Genomic DNA, 13246 nt, shown 5'->3' with positions numbered 1-13246 from the left:
TCTCTCCCACGATCCATCCTTAATCAAAAATTTCCAGCTTCTCGTTGACTCCTAGCTTTAGGAGTATAATTCCCAAGAACAGCCAAGGCCCGAGAGGTAAACAAATAGTAATCTAATTACAGATCCTGGCCTGGTGTTTCCTAGTTTCAAAGCACATACTTCAGACCACCTACTGGTATTCCCTTTTCCCTTCTTCAGATTTCATTTCTTCCCCCCATCTAAACACTACTTATCTTGCTTTCTTCTCTCGCTCTATAGTTCTTCTCCCTTTTTCCTCTAGCATCCAAAGAAATAGGAATCTAGAATCCATTTGTAGATGGCCTCTATCTTTGGCTTCTGGAGCAAGTGTTCATGAACTTTCACATGGAGGTGCCATGGAAGAAAACCGGGGAGTGGGGAGAAGCTGCGTTGTCCTTCACTCTGAGAAGTCTTTACTGTTTGTGAAGTGAAGACTGCCTAACCTTGGGGATGGAAAAGTGAGAGGCCACTACAGTATTATGAGTTTATTTCCAACTTCTCCCGACATCCCAGACAAAGGAGATTGCCCTGAAAGTAAAAGCAATAAGCATACTGCCCACTTTAATACTGAAAGTGAAAGTGAAGTCGCTTACTCGTGTCCGACTCTTCACGACCCCATGGACTACAGCCCACCAGGCCCTCCGTCCATGGGATTTTCCAGGCAAGAGTACTGGAGTGGGGTGCCATTGCCTTCTCCATTAACAGCGGCTAGGTATGTTATATTTACCTGGAGCTGGTATACTTGGTGACAACCTTAGTGCCCTCGGACACGGCGTGCTTGGCCAGCTCCCCAGGTGGCAGCAAGCGCACGGTGGTCTGGATCTCCCTGGAACTTGCCTTAATGTAAAGTGCTTTCTATCCGCACCTGCTTACTATGCAGCTCAGTAAGGATGATGCATATCATTACATGTGGGTCATGGTGACTTTGTTGTAAGGTTTATTACATTACAACATCACTTGACCACAGAAGAATGTGTATATTCTGTATATATTCAGGCTTAGTTTATTGTTCATTCTGCAGTATCTTCCTATTATGATTGTCTCCCGATAACTGGTAATATTTAGAGGGAACACTGGGACTTCATTAATATTCCTTTGTTTATGTAGAGGGAACACTGGGGGTTCATTAATATTCCTTTGTTTATGTAATCTGTGTGGTTCAGTTATACCTCCTAAAACTGTCTGGTTGCCTTCCTAATCATGTTCATATCCTATACTGTCATCCCATAGCTAGATGAACCTTTTACGCTATGAAGTATTCATTTGTGTCTACTTAATTGGTAGATAAGAGTCGAACCAAAAAGCCTCTTGATGAAAGTGAAACAGGAGAGTGAAAAAGTTGGCTTAAAGCTAAACATTCAGAAAACTAAGATCATGGCATCTGATCCCATCACTTCATGGCAAATAGGTGGGGAAACAGTGTCAGACTTTATTTTTCTGGGCTCCAAAATCACTGCAGATGGTGACTGCAGCCATGAAATTAAAAGACGCTTACTCCTTGGAAGGAAAGTTATGACCAACCTAGATAGCATATTCAAAAGCAGAGACATTACTTTGCCGACAAAGGTCCGTCTAGTCAAGGCTATGGTTTTTCCGGTAGTCATGTATGGATGTGAGAGTTGGACTGTGAAGAAAGCTGAGCGCTGAAGAATTGATGCTTTTGAACTGTGGTGTTGGAGAAGACTCTTGAGAGTCCTTGGACTGCAAAAAGATCCAACTAGTCCATTCTAAAGGAGATCAGCCCTGGGATTTCTTTGGAAGGAATGATGCTAAAGCTGAAACTCCAGTACTTTGGCCACCTCATGCAAAGAGTTGACTCATTGGAAAAGACTCTGATGCTGGGAGGGATTGGGGGCAGGAGGAGAAGGGGACGACAGAGGATGAGATGGCTGGATGGCATCACTGACTCTATGGACATGAGTTTGAGTGAACTCCGGGAGTTGGTGATGGACAGGGAGGCCTGGCGTGCTGCGATTCATGGGGTCTCAAAGAGTCGGACATGACTGAGCGACTGAACTGAACTGACAATTGTCATTTTGGAGTAATTACTAACCAAAGTAAAATTTGGAATGAATGAATTCTTTTCCCTCTTAACAGAGGCTTGTGGGGAGTGGGACACAGGACAGGTTATGTTTGATGTTGGGGAAAGGATGGAGCAATACAGAAGCAGAGCCCCAGTGGGACCAAATAAAATGGCAGGCCTAGGTGAGAAGATGATGAATAAGAAAAAAAATTTTTTTAAATGGGAGTATGGGCAGTATAGGAAAGCTTCAGGTATCTGTAGAATCATAATGAGAACCATAGTTAACCTTGCTACCTATTAGAATTGAAGTAGGTACTTCACCACCACTGAAGATTTAAGAGTACACATCTTGTTTTTAAAAAAACTGTATCTGCTTGCTTCGGCAGCACATATACTATAAGCAAGCACATACACTAAACTTGGAAAGATGCAGAGAAGATTAGCGTGGGTGCTGCACAGGAATGACAGGCAAATTCATGAAGTGTTCCGTATTTGTATTTGATCAAATTATGCATACAGTTCTTTCTAGAAGAGGTGGCTTATTAACAGTGAAGAAGATTGCTATATTACAGTTATAAGAATAGCGTTAGGTATTTTAGGTTTTCTTTTTTTTTTAATTTTATTTTTAAACTTTACAATATTGTATTAGTTTTGCCAAATATCGAAATGAATCCGCCACAGGTATACATGTGTTCCCCATCCTGAACCCTCCTCCCTCCTCCCTCCCCATACCATCCCTCTGGGTCATCCCAGTGCACCAGCCCCAAGCATCCAGTATCATGCATCGAACCTAGACTGGCAACTCGTTTCATACGTGATATTATACATGTTTCAAAGCCATTCTCCCAAATCTTCCCACCCTCTCCCTCTCCAACAGAGTCCATAAGACTGTTCTATACATCAGTGTCTCTTTTGCTGTCTCGTACACAGGGTTATTGTTACCATCTTTCTAAATTCCATATATATGCGTTAGTATACTGTATTGGTGTTTTTCTTTCTGGCTTAATTCACTCTGTATAATAGGCTCCAGTTTCATCCACCTCATTAGAACTGATTCAAATGTATTCTTTTTAATGGCTGAGTAATACTCCATTGTGTATATGTACCACAGCTTTCTTTATCCATTCATCTGCTGATGGACATCTAGGTTGCTTCCATGTCCTGGCTATTATAAACAGTGCTGCGATGAACATTGGGGTACACGTGTCTCTTTCCCTTCTGGTTTCCTCAGTGTGTATGCCCAGCAGTGGGATTGCTGGATCATAAGGCAGTTCTATTTCCAGTTTTTTAAGGAATCTCCACACTGTTCTCCATAGTGGCTGTATTAGTTTGCATTCCCACCAACAGTGTAAGAGGATTCCCTTTTCTCCACACCCCCTCCAGCATTTATTGCTTGTAGACTTTTGGATCGCAGCCATTCTGACTGGCGTGAAATGGTACCTCATAGTGGTTTTGATTTGCATTTCTCTGATAATGAATGATGTTGAGCATCTTTTCATGTGTTTGTCAGCCATCTGTATGTCTTCTTTGGAGAAATGTCTATTTAGTTCTTTGGCCCATTTTTTGATTGGGTCATTTATTTTTCTGGAGTTGAGCTGTAGGAGTTGCTTGTATATTTTTGAGATTAGTTGTTTGTCAGTTGCTTCATTTGCTATTATTTTCTCCCATTCTGAAGGCTGCCTTTTCACCTTGCTAATAGTTTCCTTTGATGTGCAGAAGCTTTTAAGGTTAATTAGGTCCCATTTGTTTATTTTTGCTTTTATTTCCAATATTCTGGGAGGTGGGTCATAGAGGATCCTGCTGTGATGTATGTCGGAGAGTGTTTTGCCTATGTTCTCCTCTAGGAGTTTTATAGTTTCTGGTCTTACGTTTAGATCTTTAATCCATTTGGAGTTTATTTTTGTGTATGGTGTTAGAAAGTGTTCTAGTTTCATTCTTTTACAAGTGGTTGACCAGATTTCCCAGCACCACTTGTTAAAGAGATTGTCTTTAATCCATTGTATATTCTTGCCTCCTTTGTCAAAGATAAGGTGTCCATATGTGCGTGGATTTATCTCTGGGCTTTCTATTTTGTTCCATTGATCTATATTTCTGTCTTTGTGCCAGTACCATAGCCATCAGTGGGGTAGTTTAGAATCCCAGGGATCAGGATGGAGGATCAGTAATCATTTGTTTTTTGTTTTTTGTTTTTTTTAACAATAAAACGTCTTCAAACTTTTTGCCTCAACGTCTGGCCCAGGCCTGCCGTTTCATTTGGTCCCACTGGGGCTTTGCTTACGTGTTGCTCCATCCTTTCCTTTCCCATCTAGAGAAGAGTTCATTTTCTTAACTCAAACTAGTTAAATATTCTGGGTGAACCAAGTCACTGATTTGCCTATTACCTTTTATAAAAGTTGTCATTTTGTTAAGATACTGTACTTATTATTAATCTGAATTTGCATTGACTATGTTTTAGTGTATTTGTACATGGTGCACTCAGTTTCTGAAATTAAGCTTTTTATTTGTAATTTTCTAAAAACAAACCACAACTGTATATTTGATTAGTTCAGAGATAGAATCATCTGCCTTAGGGAGGAAGTAGGTGATCTGTGCCAAGAGAGGGTAATCTCTAATTATCAGTAGTTTTTCAGAAAGATTTTTCTAAGTGACTGGATTAAATAACCACAGGAGCAATTCCTCCTCTGAGATTTCATGGTTGTGTCAACCCAAGTGGAGGTCTTGGGTGCATATAAGGTTTCTGTGTTCCTAAGATAGCGGTGAGCATTGAGAGAGCAAGAGTCATGGAGAAGGAGCTCCTTGGAACACTCTGGTTATGTTCCATTTTTGATCTTATGTGGCAAGCATTTATTATCTGTGATGTTTATCACAGTTTACCCCACATTGGTTCACTTAAGATATGTTTATTGAGTGACTGCAAAAGAGTACACGTTATCTAAGTAACAGAGGGTGGAAAGAACATGACATCATAGTCCCCTTGAGGGACTGAAAATCTCGAAGGGAAGAAGAGCACAATGGGTTTTTATATAATATGGACATGACTATCCATTTGACTAATTTTCTTTGAAAAATTGGCTGACCTTAAAGGATCTTCTGACAAACACTGGAAACAGTGGACAGTCCAGGGGATATGTAGTTTGAAGTTGGACATCTGCTGCTTATTAGCGAAATGATTGTTGGGTAAATTGCAATCTCTATTTGGAGCTTCCACTTCCCCATGTATAAAACATCGTATATATACTTAATGTTGTATGGAACTGGTACATTAAATCTATACAGGTTGTAATGAATTTCTTGTTTTCAGTAGTTGGAAGAGTAACATTATTGCAGTATTCATGTTTTATAAAAAATGTATATAAAATAGCAACTTACAGAAACATAGCTGGCATTAATATAATCTGATCCTGGAATACTAGCATCAGCTATCAGCTTCACTCTGTTGTTGTTATCTAGAAGGAAAGATAAGATATTAATATTAATTTACTTTTTAAATTACCATTACTTTTTTCTATAAAATACAAAGAAGTTTCTGATATTTGAAAATTACAGATGGCTGTAAAATTTTAAAGTAGAAGTTCTCTCTTATTCCATATTTCCACAACCTAAAGACAATGACTATTAATATGTTCTCATATTTATTCCCAGGATTTTCTATACATAGTCATATAAAATTAACCACAAATGGGGTGCTAGTCCCTCTATTCTGCAAAAAATTTTATTTAACTATATCTTTCCATGTTAGTGCAAATAATAATATCTTTTGGGTTGGCCATAAAGTTTGCTCAAATTTGCCCATAACATGTTATGGAAAAGCCTGAACAAACACCTTTACCGATCTAATAGTTCATTACTTTAAAAGATCGTATAGTATTTCATTGTGAATATAACATACTTATTTAGCTCTTCAGGATGATTGAAAATCATATCATTTTGTTATTGTAAAATGCTGAATAAATAACTGAAATTTTGCATATCTGTTGGAGTCTATTTGTAGAATACATTACCAGCAGTAAAATCCCCAAATCATATTTTGAAATCAAATATTTCAAAATCAAATTTTGAAAGACTGATGAATTGTTCTCAAATTATATCAGTTCACTCTGAACAAAAGTGTTTGAACAGTTTGAACACCACCATGAGATACTATTTAAACATTTTAATTTATGACCTTCTGAGAGATACAGATTTAGTATTTGTTTTGATTGCCTTAACTATGAGTGAAAGTGAGCTGCTTTGCTTGTGTATTGGCCATTTTAAATATCTTTTCTGTAATTGCCTTTTCATATTATACTATTTTTATTTTTTTAAAATATTTTTATACTAAAAATGTTACATGTATTGAAAATTTTTTTGTCATTTGTCTTTGACTCACTTAATTTATCTGTTAGCTATCTTGCCATACGTAAAATTTATATGTATTGTAGTCAAAGTTCTCATTTTTCACTGTGGCTTTCTGCGTGATACATACAAAAGGCTTTGTCACACCAATATTCTTCACAGATTCATTCATAGTGTCTTCCAGAGCTTTAATAGGTTTTATTGCTTGTTTTAAATATTTTGATTTTTGATCCATTGGGCTTCTTTTATTTGGGGACAGAATGAGGGAAAATCTATGTTTTATTGTTTGTTGCCATTTAGAATAATAAACAGTGCACCCTTACCCCTTATTCAAAATACCACTGTATCATACACTGGTTTTCTCTGTGTTTAGGTCTGTTTCTGGAGTTCTTTAATTTAGATGCCTATTCTTTCTTTCACACCAAACTTTGAATTACTGTTATTTAGACTGTTTTATAGTCTAGCAAAATTAGATAACCGTTTTCCCATTATTTTTCTTCAAAGAAAAGTATCAAAAATTATTTTTCCCTGAGAATCTTTGCCAAATTGGTATTATAGTTGAAATGTCCAGTGCTAACTTTCACGAGACAAAGAAATGATACAAAGTTATCTGTCACTAAATTCTTCTGAGGTTTTAAAACAAACCTTCCTGGGAAGGCAGTGAGCAGTGGAGCAAAAATGGGAAAGTGGGTTTGAGTGGGAATCCAGACGCTCTGCCTATCTGCCGTTTATGGCCCTGGGCGAATTGTTTCCCTTCTCTGTTTCTTTGTTACCTCAGCTATAACATATAGTTATAATATTTATTTTGTAGAATCCTCTGAGGAAGACATATGAAAGTTTATAAAACGTATAGCTCTGTATGGAACACAGAACACACTCTCAAGTTCTTAGAATTAAGCACATGTTATATGTTAAATGACTTTGCTGTATTTTTAGGTTAAGTATAATGACCCAACCAATGTGTTTGAATCCAAAGAAGGGGGATCATTCAAGCAGATTACGCAAACCATTTCTGTCCCAAAGATTTTGAATTTTGTATGATGTTCCAATCTTAATGACGCTGTGGCCAGTCATGCAACTAAGAAAGGGAAGCCATCAGTTTTCTATTCACTAAATATCTGAGTGAACTATCCGAGTCAACTGAACTGAGTCAACAGCAAGCTAAACTTTTCTTCATGGTGTTGGAACGCTTCTCAAGGTCACAGTGTCCTGTCAAACAGAGATTTGGAAATCTCTTCTGCACACATTTGCTGCTAATTCTAGTATCTTAAAGCCCTGTAAGCTAATATGTTCTAAAATGCACTGTGATATTTGAAATCCTTCTTTCTACATTACTCAGGGGAAACAGTGGATCTCTCTTAGCTGGCTCAAGCTAAAATTCAGACTCTACTAAAATGAATTCATTCTCTATGGGAGAAAAAAAACATCTCTTCAACTTTATGGCTTCTCTGCAAACACAATGGGAGAATATATTAGTTTAAGTATTGCATTTTCTGTGTGTGTGTATGTGTCATGGTGGGAGGGAGCTGGGATCATATGGGTCTGTTTGCCCGTATGAGAGGATGTGAGTTTACAGCTTGTCTTCTGACCCAGATTAGGGAAGTGGGTTTGTTATCTCCAGACCATAGACCCTAAGGGCCTGTAACTAAATTTTAGTCACCCAGAAACTTAGAGGCTTTTAAAAATAAGCAATTTACTGATTACTAACAACCATAAGAACTAATACTGATTGAGAGCTTCCTGTGTTCTATATTGGATAAAGTGATTTACATGATTATTTTATCTAATCCTTAAAGTTATGCGGTCGACATTACTAAATAATATCCAGCAACTAAAGTAGTTGTTAGGTAAACAGAAACGCAACCCAGGAAGTTTGATTAGAGCCCACGTTTTTAGTCATTTTACTATACAGCAAGTAGTATGTACTAGTTGAATTAATAAATTCTTAATAAAATTATTGAAAAGTATAAAATTATGCCTAATAAAATTATTTCTTATAGAACTTCCAGTTCTTTAAGAGGACAGTTAAGAAAAAACTTTACCCCCAAAACCCATTAAAGGATATCGGATGTGGATGTAGAATATTATTTGAAAAATTACTAAGTTTTCTTTACTGAAATCAAGAAAAAACAGAAAATAATTGGATATTATCCCTTTGGCTCTAGCAAAGGTGGAAAAAAATGTATGCAATGCTTATGATATTCCCAAACATCCTTGATTTACAGTTATTTATTGTCTTAGCCATCACTAGTTATTTTTGTCTTAGCCTCAGATATTGGGATTGTCTTACTCCTCAGTTCTCCTTATTTTAAGGATGTTTGTTTAGTTATATTCTCCTTATGCTGTAAGTGCTAGCAAGCTAGCACTGTATGACTTTAATGGCCATTATGTGAACCCAGAAAATAATGCACTGAAATCTTAACAACAAAAGATCAAAATGTTACATATAAAAAATCTCACATACCAAATTTTTATATAAAGTCAGATATGCTTCCATCTTTGGAAATAAGCTAGATATGTTTCATCTACCTATATATAATGATATACAGTGATATACATTACTTTAGCCGCATACACTATTGTAAATAAATATTAAATATTCCATAGTAACTGTCCTTCAATCAGACAGTTTGATTGTGTATTTATTTTCACAGGATATCATTAAGCATGAAGCAGAGAATCTGAAGGACATTTAGATATGGATGAATATAAAAACCTGAGACTTTCCATCTCTCTTAATCTTAGGATGTATCCCATCCAGGTTAACTCTCTAAAAGGGAAAACAAAACGACTTATTAAGAAAGGTCATGCCAGAGGAATTTAGGGATGTAATACTAACATTCCTTATTTCCTACAAAGATGCCTTATTTGTCAACTTACTCTTAAAGCCATTTACCTATGATTTGTTTTGTTCCGGGAAGGATTTTAGGTGATTAAAGCTATTTGTATTTTCATCCTTTTCTAATTCTTGGGAATTAACAGATTCCATTAGGTTACTGACTTCTAGATCATGTTTCCCTAAATTTGTTTACTTCATGCCTCAGTTATCCTCTAGTTCTAGAATAACACAACATGGTCCATTTTTGGGGGGGGCTATCCATATCCTTATGATTTTACCTTCTGTGATTACATATTTCTCAAAGTCTGTATCTTTCTAGACAGAAGAGTTCAATTTTTATATGTATGGAATTTTCCCCAATACAGTTTTGAAAAGGCATAGAACATAGAAAAATATATATACACTAACTCTAAAATTAGGAATATTTTAAAACTCTAGACTTTGAAACAATATTGACAGCATTTCAGAACTTAACATATCACTTTTTAATTTTATAATATAAAAATGTATTGAATCAGAATATACTTAGTAGGATAACATGTTGAAAAATATAGCAAACACAGCATTTAAAGAGGAATGCTATGTTTTTTCTTTCATATTACTACTAATTCTTACATCAATAATATGGTTTGCTTTTTCCACATCAGTATACACATTCGTTTTAATGACATTTAAGGACATAATAACAGCGTGGCATGTACTACAGTTTCTTACTGATTGAAAAATGTTGACTGTGGTAAAGCATAAGCCTGCTTCCTTTGTAAAAACCAACCCTGGTAATCACACATTTACTCTGATCTTCAACAAATATTTTGCAATGCACTTTTTTATATTCCTTTACAAAGCACTGCCATGCTCTTAAGGAAAGTAATGCGCACAGTTACACATGAACTTTCTCTCTTCATTTGAGAACTAGGTCTATAGGAAGATATGAGAGAGGTTTGTTCCTGGGGTTAAATTACAAAGCTCAGAAAGTACTGGGGCTACAGTTTCTTACACCTGCATGAATAAACCTTGTGTGAACAAGCTGAAACCCACGTTCATTAACTTTAGTCAATATTAACAAAGCCAAAGAAATACAATTTATAAGTTGCTGCTAATAAAATGCATTATTATAATTCAATTAATATGTAACACATATTTAAGAAGAATGCTAAAGTGCATTTTGTGCTCATTTGAAAAGCTTTCAGTATCTAAAAGCAGAAACAGTATGTACACATACATGGTTTTATGTTTGGAAAGCGGTTTTTTGCTCTGTTCCAAGGCAGATCAGCGTCAGTTGAAGAGAGATCCTGAAGAAATTTTGGTAATTCCTGTGGATTGAAGTCATTGCAAAGTTTAGATTTATTTCAGAAGTCAACACGAAGTTCCACTTAGTAAAAGACTATTCTAAGTCATTTTATTTTTAAAATGAAAACACTTCTCATAACTGCAGAAGTGAGGTCAAGTGAACAGTAAAGAACTTAGATGAACTTACACTGAAAATACCCTGCATAGAGCTGGTCCTCTGGGCTCCTGCTTTCTCTGGCATGATTTCTCTCCTCTGTCAAGTCTGAGGTGCGGCAACCATGTTAGCGACTCCCTTCATACTTTACTGATGGTTTCATCAAATATTCCCTGTGTATTATTTAATATTTCAACATCTACTTAGTAGGGGAAGGGAGTTGATGATTTATTTTTTGTTTTTTCTCCTTGGGCAGTGTGATTTCATGCCTATTAATTGGTACAACATTGGTCAGTTTGAGAAGATGCCAAAGGTCAATTCCTGTTCTCAGTGGGCATTGTTAAATTGATAACAGAATGCAAAGGTGTGATTAAGAAATATCAGACACTGAGGGAGTGTCAAGGAGCTCTGTTATTGATATTTTGGTGGAAAATGATGATATCCGTTGATCATTTAAAAAGCTGTGCAAGAAAATAGGTTATTTTATCGAGCTGATGATTTACATTTATGAAATTTATAGTTTTCCATATTAGATATGTCTCAGTTTACCAGATTCCTTTAAAAGTGCTAAAACTGGGGGGTTTGCAATTTCTCAGCATTGTTAAAAATTATTGTTTTAATTGGATAATTTTCCCTTCTTCCCTTATTTTTCCTCCGAGAATTCTGGACAGTCTTTTGCATGTATGTGTGTTAGAGAAGAGGGACAAGGTTAAGCATCTGAATTCTGGTGTTCTGGCACCAAAGGCTTCAAAAAATTTTTAACCAATTGAGGAATCCTAGAACAGCTTCCTTGTGTTAGGTTTTGAGATTATATATCAGCATGTTTATATGAGGCAAATAGAGGGGAAAAGAAAGGTGAATTGGAATCACCTTCTATTCTGTGTTTACAGAAGTTTCCATTTATAGATTGAAATGACTCTGGCCTTGATAATCAATATTCAGTTACCAGGTCGATTGTTTGGTTAGTAATATTACACTCAGTGGCCTTCTTATCAGGGCACATGGGGCTTCAACCAACCCTCCTTAATACTTAGCTCTTTCTCCTTCTGTTTCTGCTTGTTAGTGGATCACAGCTGAGTGAGACTGTTTTGCATCCTTACGCTTTTGCATTCCCTCTTTCTCTCTAGAATACCTTTTCTGCTTTCTCTACTCATTGGACTACTGCTCTGTCTTAAAGTTCATCTGGCCGGTCACTTTTTTGTAAAGTCTTTTCTGATTGCTCTGCAGACAGAGTTGAGGCTCATTTCTTTCTGCATATCTCTATCAGGACTCTGTATTTGTGATTTCTTAGACACGTCTGCAGTTCTTATCATAAATATGAACTTCTTTATGGTAGAAATCATCATTGTAATAGCAAATGCTTATTGTGCCAGCCACTGTTCTTAGTATTACACATCGTTCAATCAGTTTAGTATTCACAACTCAGTAAGATAGGTACAGATGGAGGACACTGAAGAACAGAGAGTTTAGGTCACCTAGCTATCAAATGCTGAACTGACATATATCAGTGCAAATAGGAGCTTATTGATATTTAAGGTGTAAGTGAATATGACCTGAGTTACAAGGTTTATCAAATATATGCATCAAAGATGCATTTGTTAAAAAGTTTTGCTTTAAAAATTGACACAGCAGTAGGATTGAAAGCAATTAAAAAAAGGCATGTCCTTACATATTTATATATATTTACTTAGTATATACACACAACATATATAAAACCCAAGTACTTAAAACCATGATCTCCAAAACAGTTAAACCTTCTCAGTATATGTGAAAATGTTATTGCTAATAAAACTTTTCAGATACTCAGTCATGTATGATGGAACTATATTTGCTACATTCTAATGAAACTACCCTTTGGTTCCTGAAAACTTGAAAGCTCTTGCTGTATAAATGCTATGAAGAGTTTTATGGTACCACTGATTTTGTTAAGTCCAGATCAGTATTTAAGAAGCATAACCAAAAAGCTGTAGGAAATACCATTAATCTTCTCACATTTTTGTTATTACTCCCTGAGAGACTGAAATATTACAGTCCTGAATTATCCAAGCCAATTGTTTGAGTTTTGTTCACACACTAAAACGTTCATGAAAAAACAGTAATATTTGGTAACATTTAGAAATCTGTTTTTATTTTTCTCATACAAAATAAGTCAGGAAAGGGGCTCACAGATTTTAAGATAGCTTGTAGATCTCAGACACGCCTTACGTTTTTAATGTAATTTCAATTTTGTAGATATATAAAATGCTAAAAGCAATAAAATTAATGTTCTAACTTTCAAATAGTCTTAAAGTGACAAGTTCTTAACTTCATATATTCTCTTTAATGTGATAGAGCACTTATTCCATGATTTAAAAATAAGCCTGTAAAGCACAGGTGTTATTTATCTATTTTTGTACAGTTCTGAAAAACATTGTTTTTTATAATTTCTGGAAACATCAAATTCTGTTCTCAGGCTCTTCTATACCACTAACAGAAACTAAGCAGGCAAATATGAAATGAACTTATTTAGTTTCTAAATATAAAAGTTATTGAAATATATGGTACCACCCAAACCTTGCACACACACAAAAACCAATGCGTCCAGCAT

General features: G+C 35.9%; 1 protein-coding gene and 1 non-coding gene across 2 annotated transcripts in view; one reads left to right on the top strand and one right to left on the bottom strand.

Moving 5' to 3' along the window:
- Window positions 1–13246, bottom strand: part of PTPRQ (protein tyrosine phosphatase receptor type Q) — a 284028-nt gene that overhangs the window by 19315 nt on the left and 251467 nt on the right. Inside the window, exons 45-46 of the mRNA XM_061419020.1 lie at window positions 10438–10528; window positions 5411–5487 (exon numbers count right to left, since the gene is read on the bottom strand). Of these exons, the coding sequence (XP_061275004.1) occupies window positions 5411–5487; window positions 10438–10528 (168 nt within the window). The remainder of the gene's footprint in view (window positions 1–5410; window positions 5488–10437; window positions 10529–13246) is intronic.
- LOC133248976 (U6 spliceosomal RNA) lies at window positions 2433–2537 on the top strand. The gene has a single exon (XR_009736799.1). It is a non-coding gene; the product is annotated as a U6 spliceosomal RNA (small nuclear RNA).

The sequence above is a fragment of the Bos javanicus genome, chromosome 5, assembly GCF_032452875.1.
Source record: "Bos javanicus breed banteng chromosome 5, ARS-OSU_banteng_1.0, whole genome shotgun sequence".
In the NCBI taxonomy this organism is placed as follows: domain Eukaryota; kingdom Metazoa; phylum Chordata; class Mammalia; order Artiodactyla; family Bovidae; genus Bos; species Bos javanicus.
This window is presented reverse-complemented; position numbering and strand designations above follow the sequence as displayed.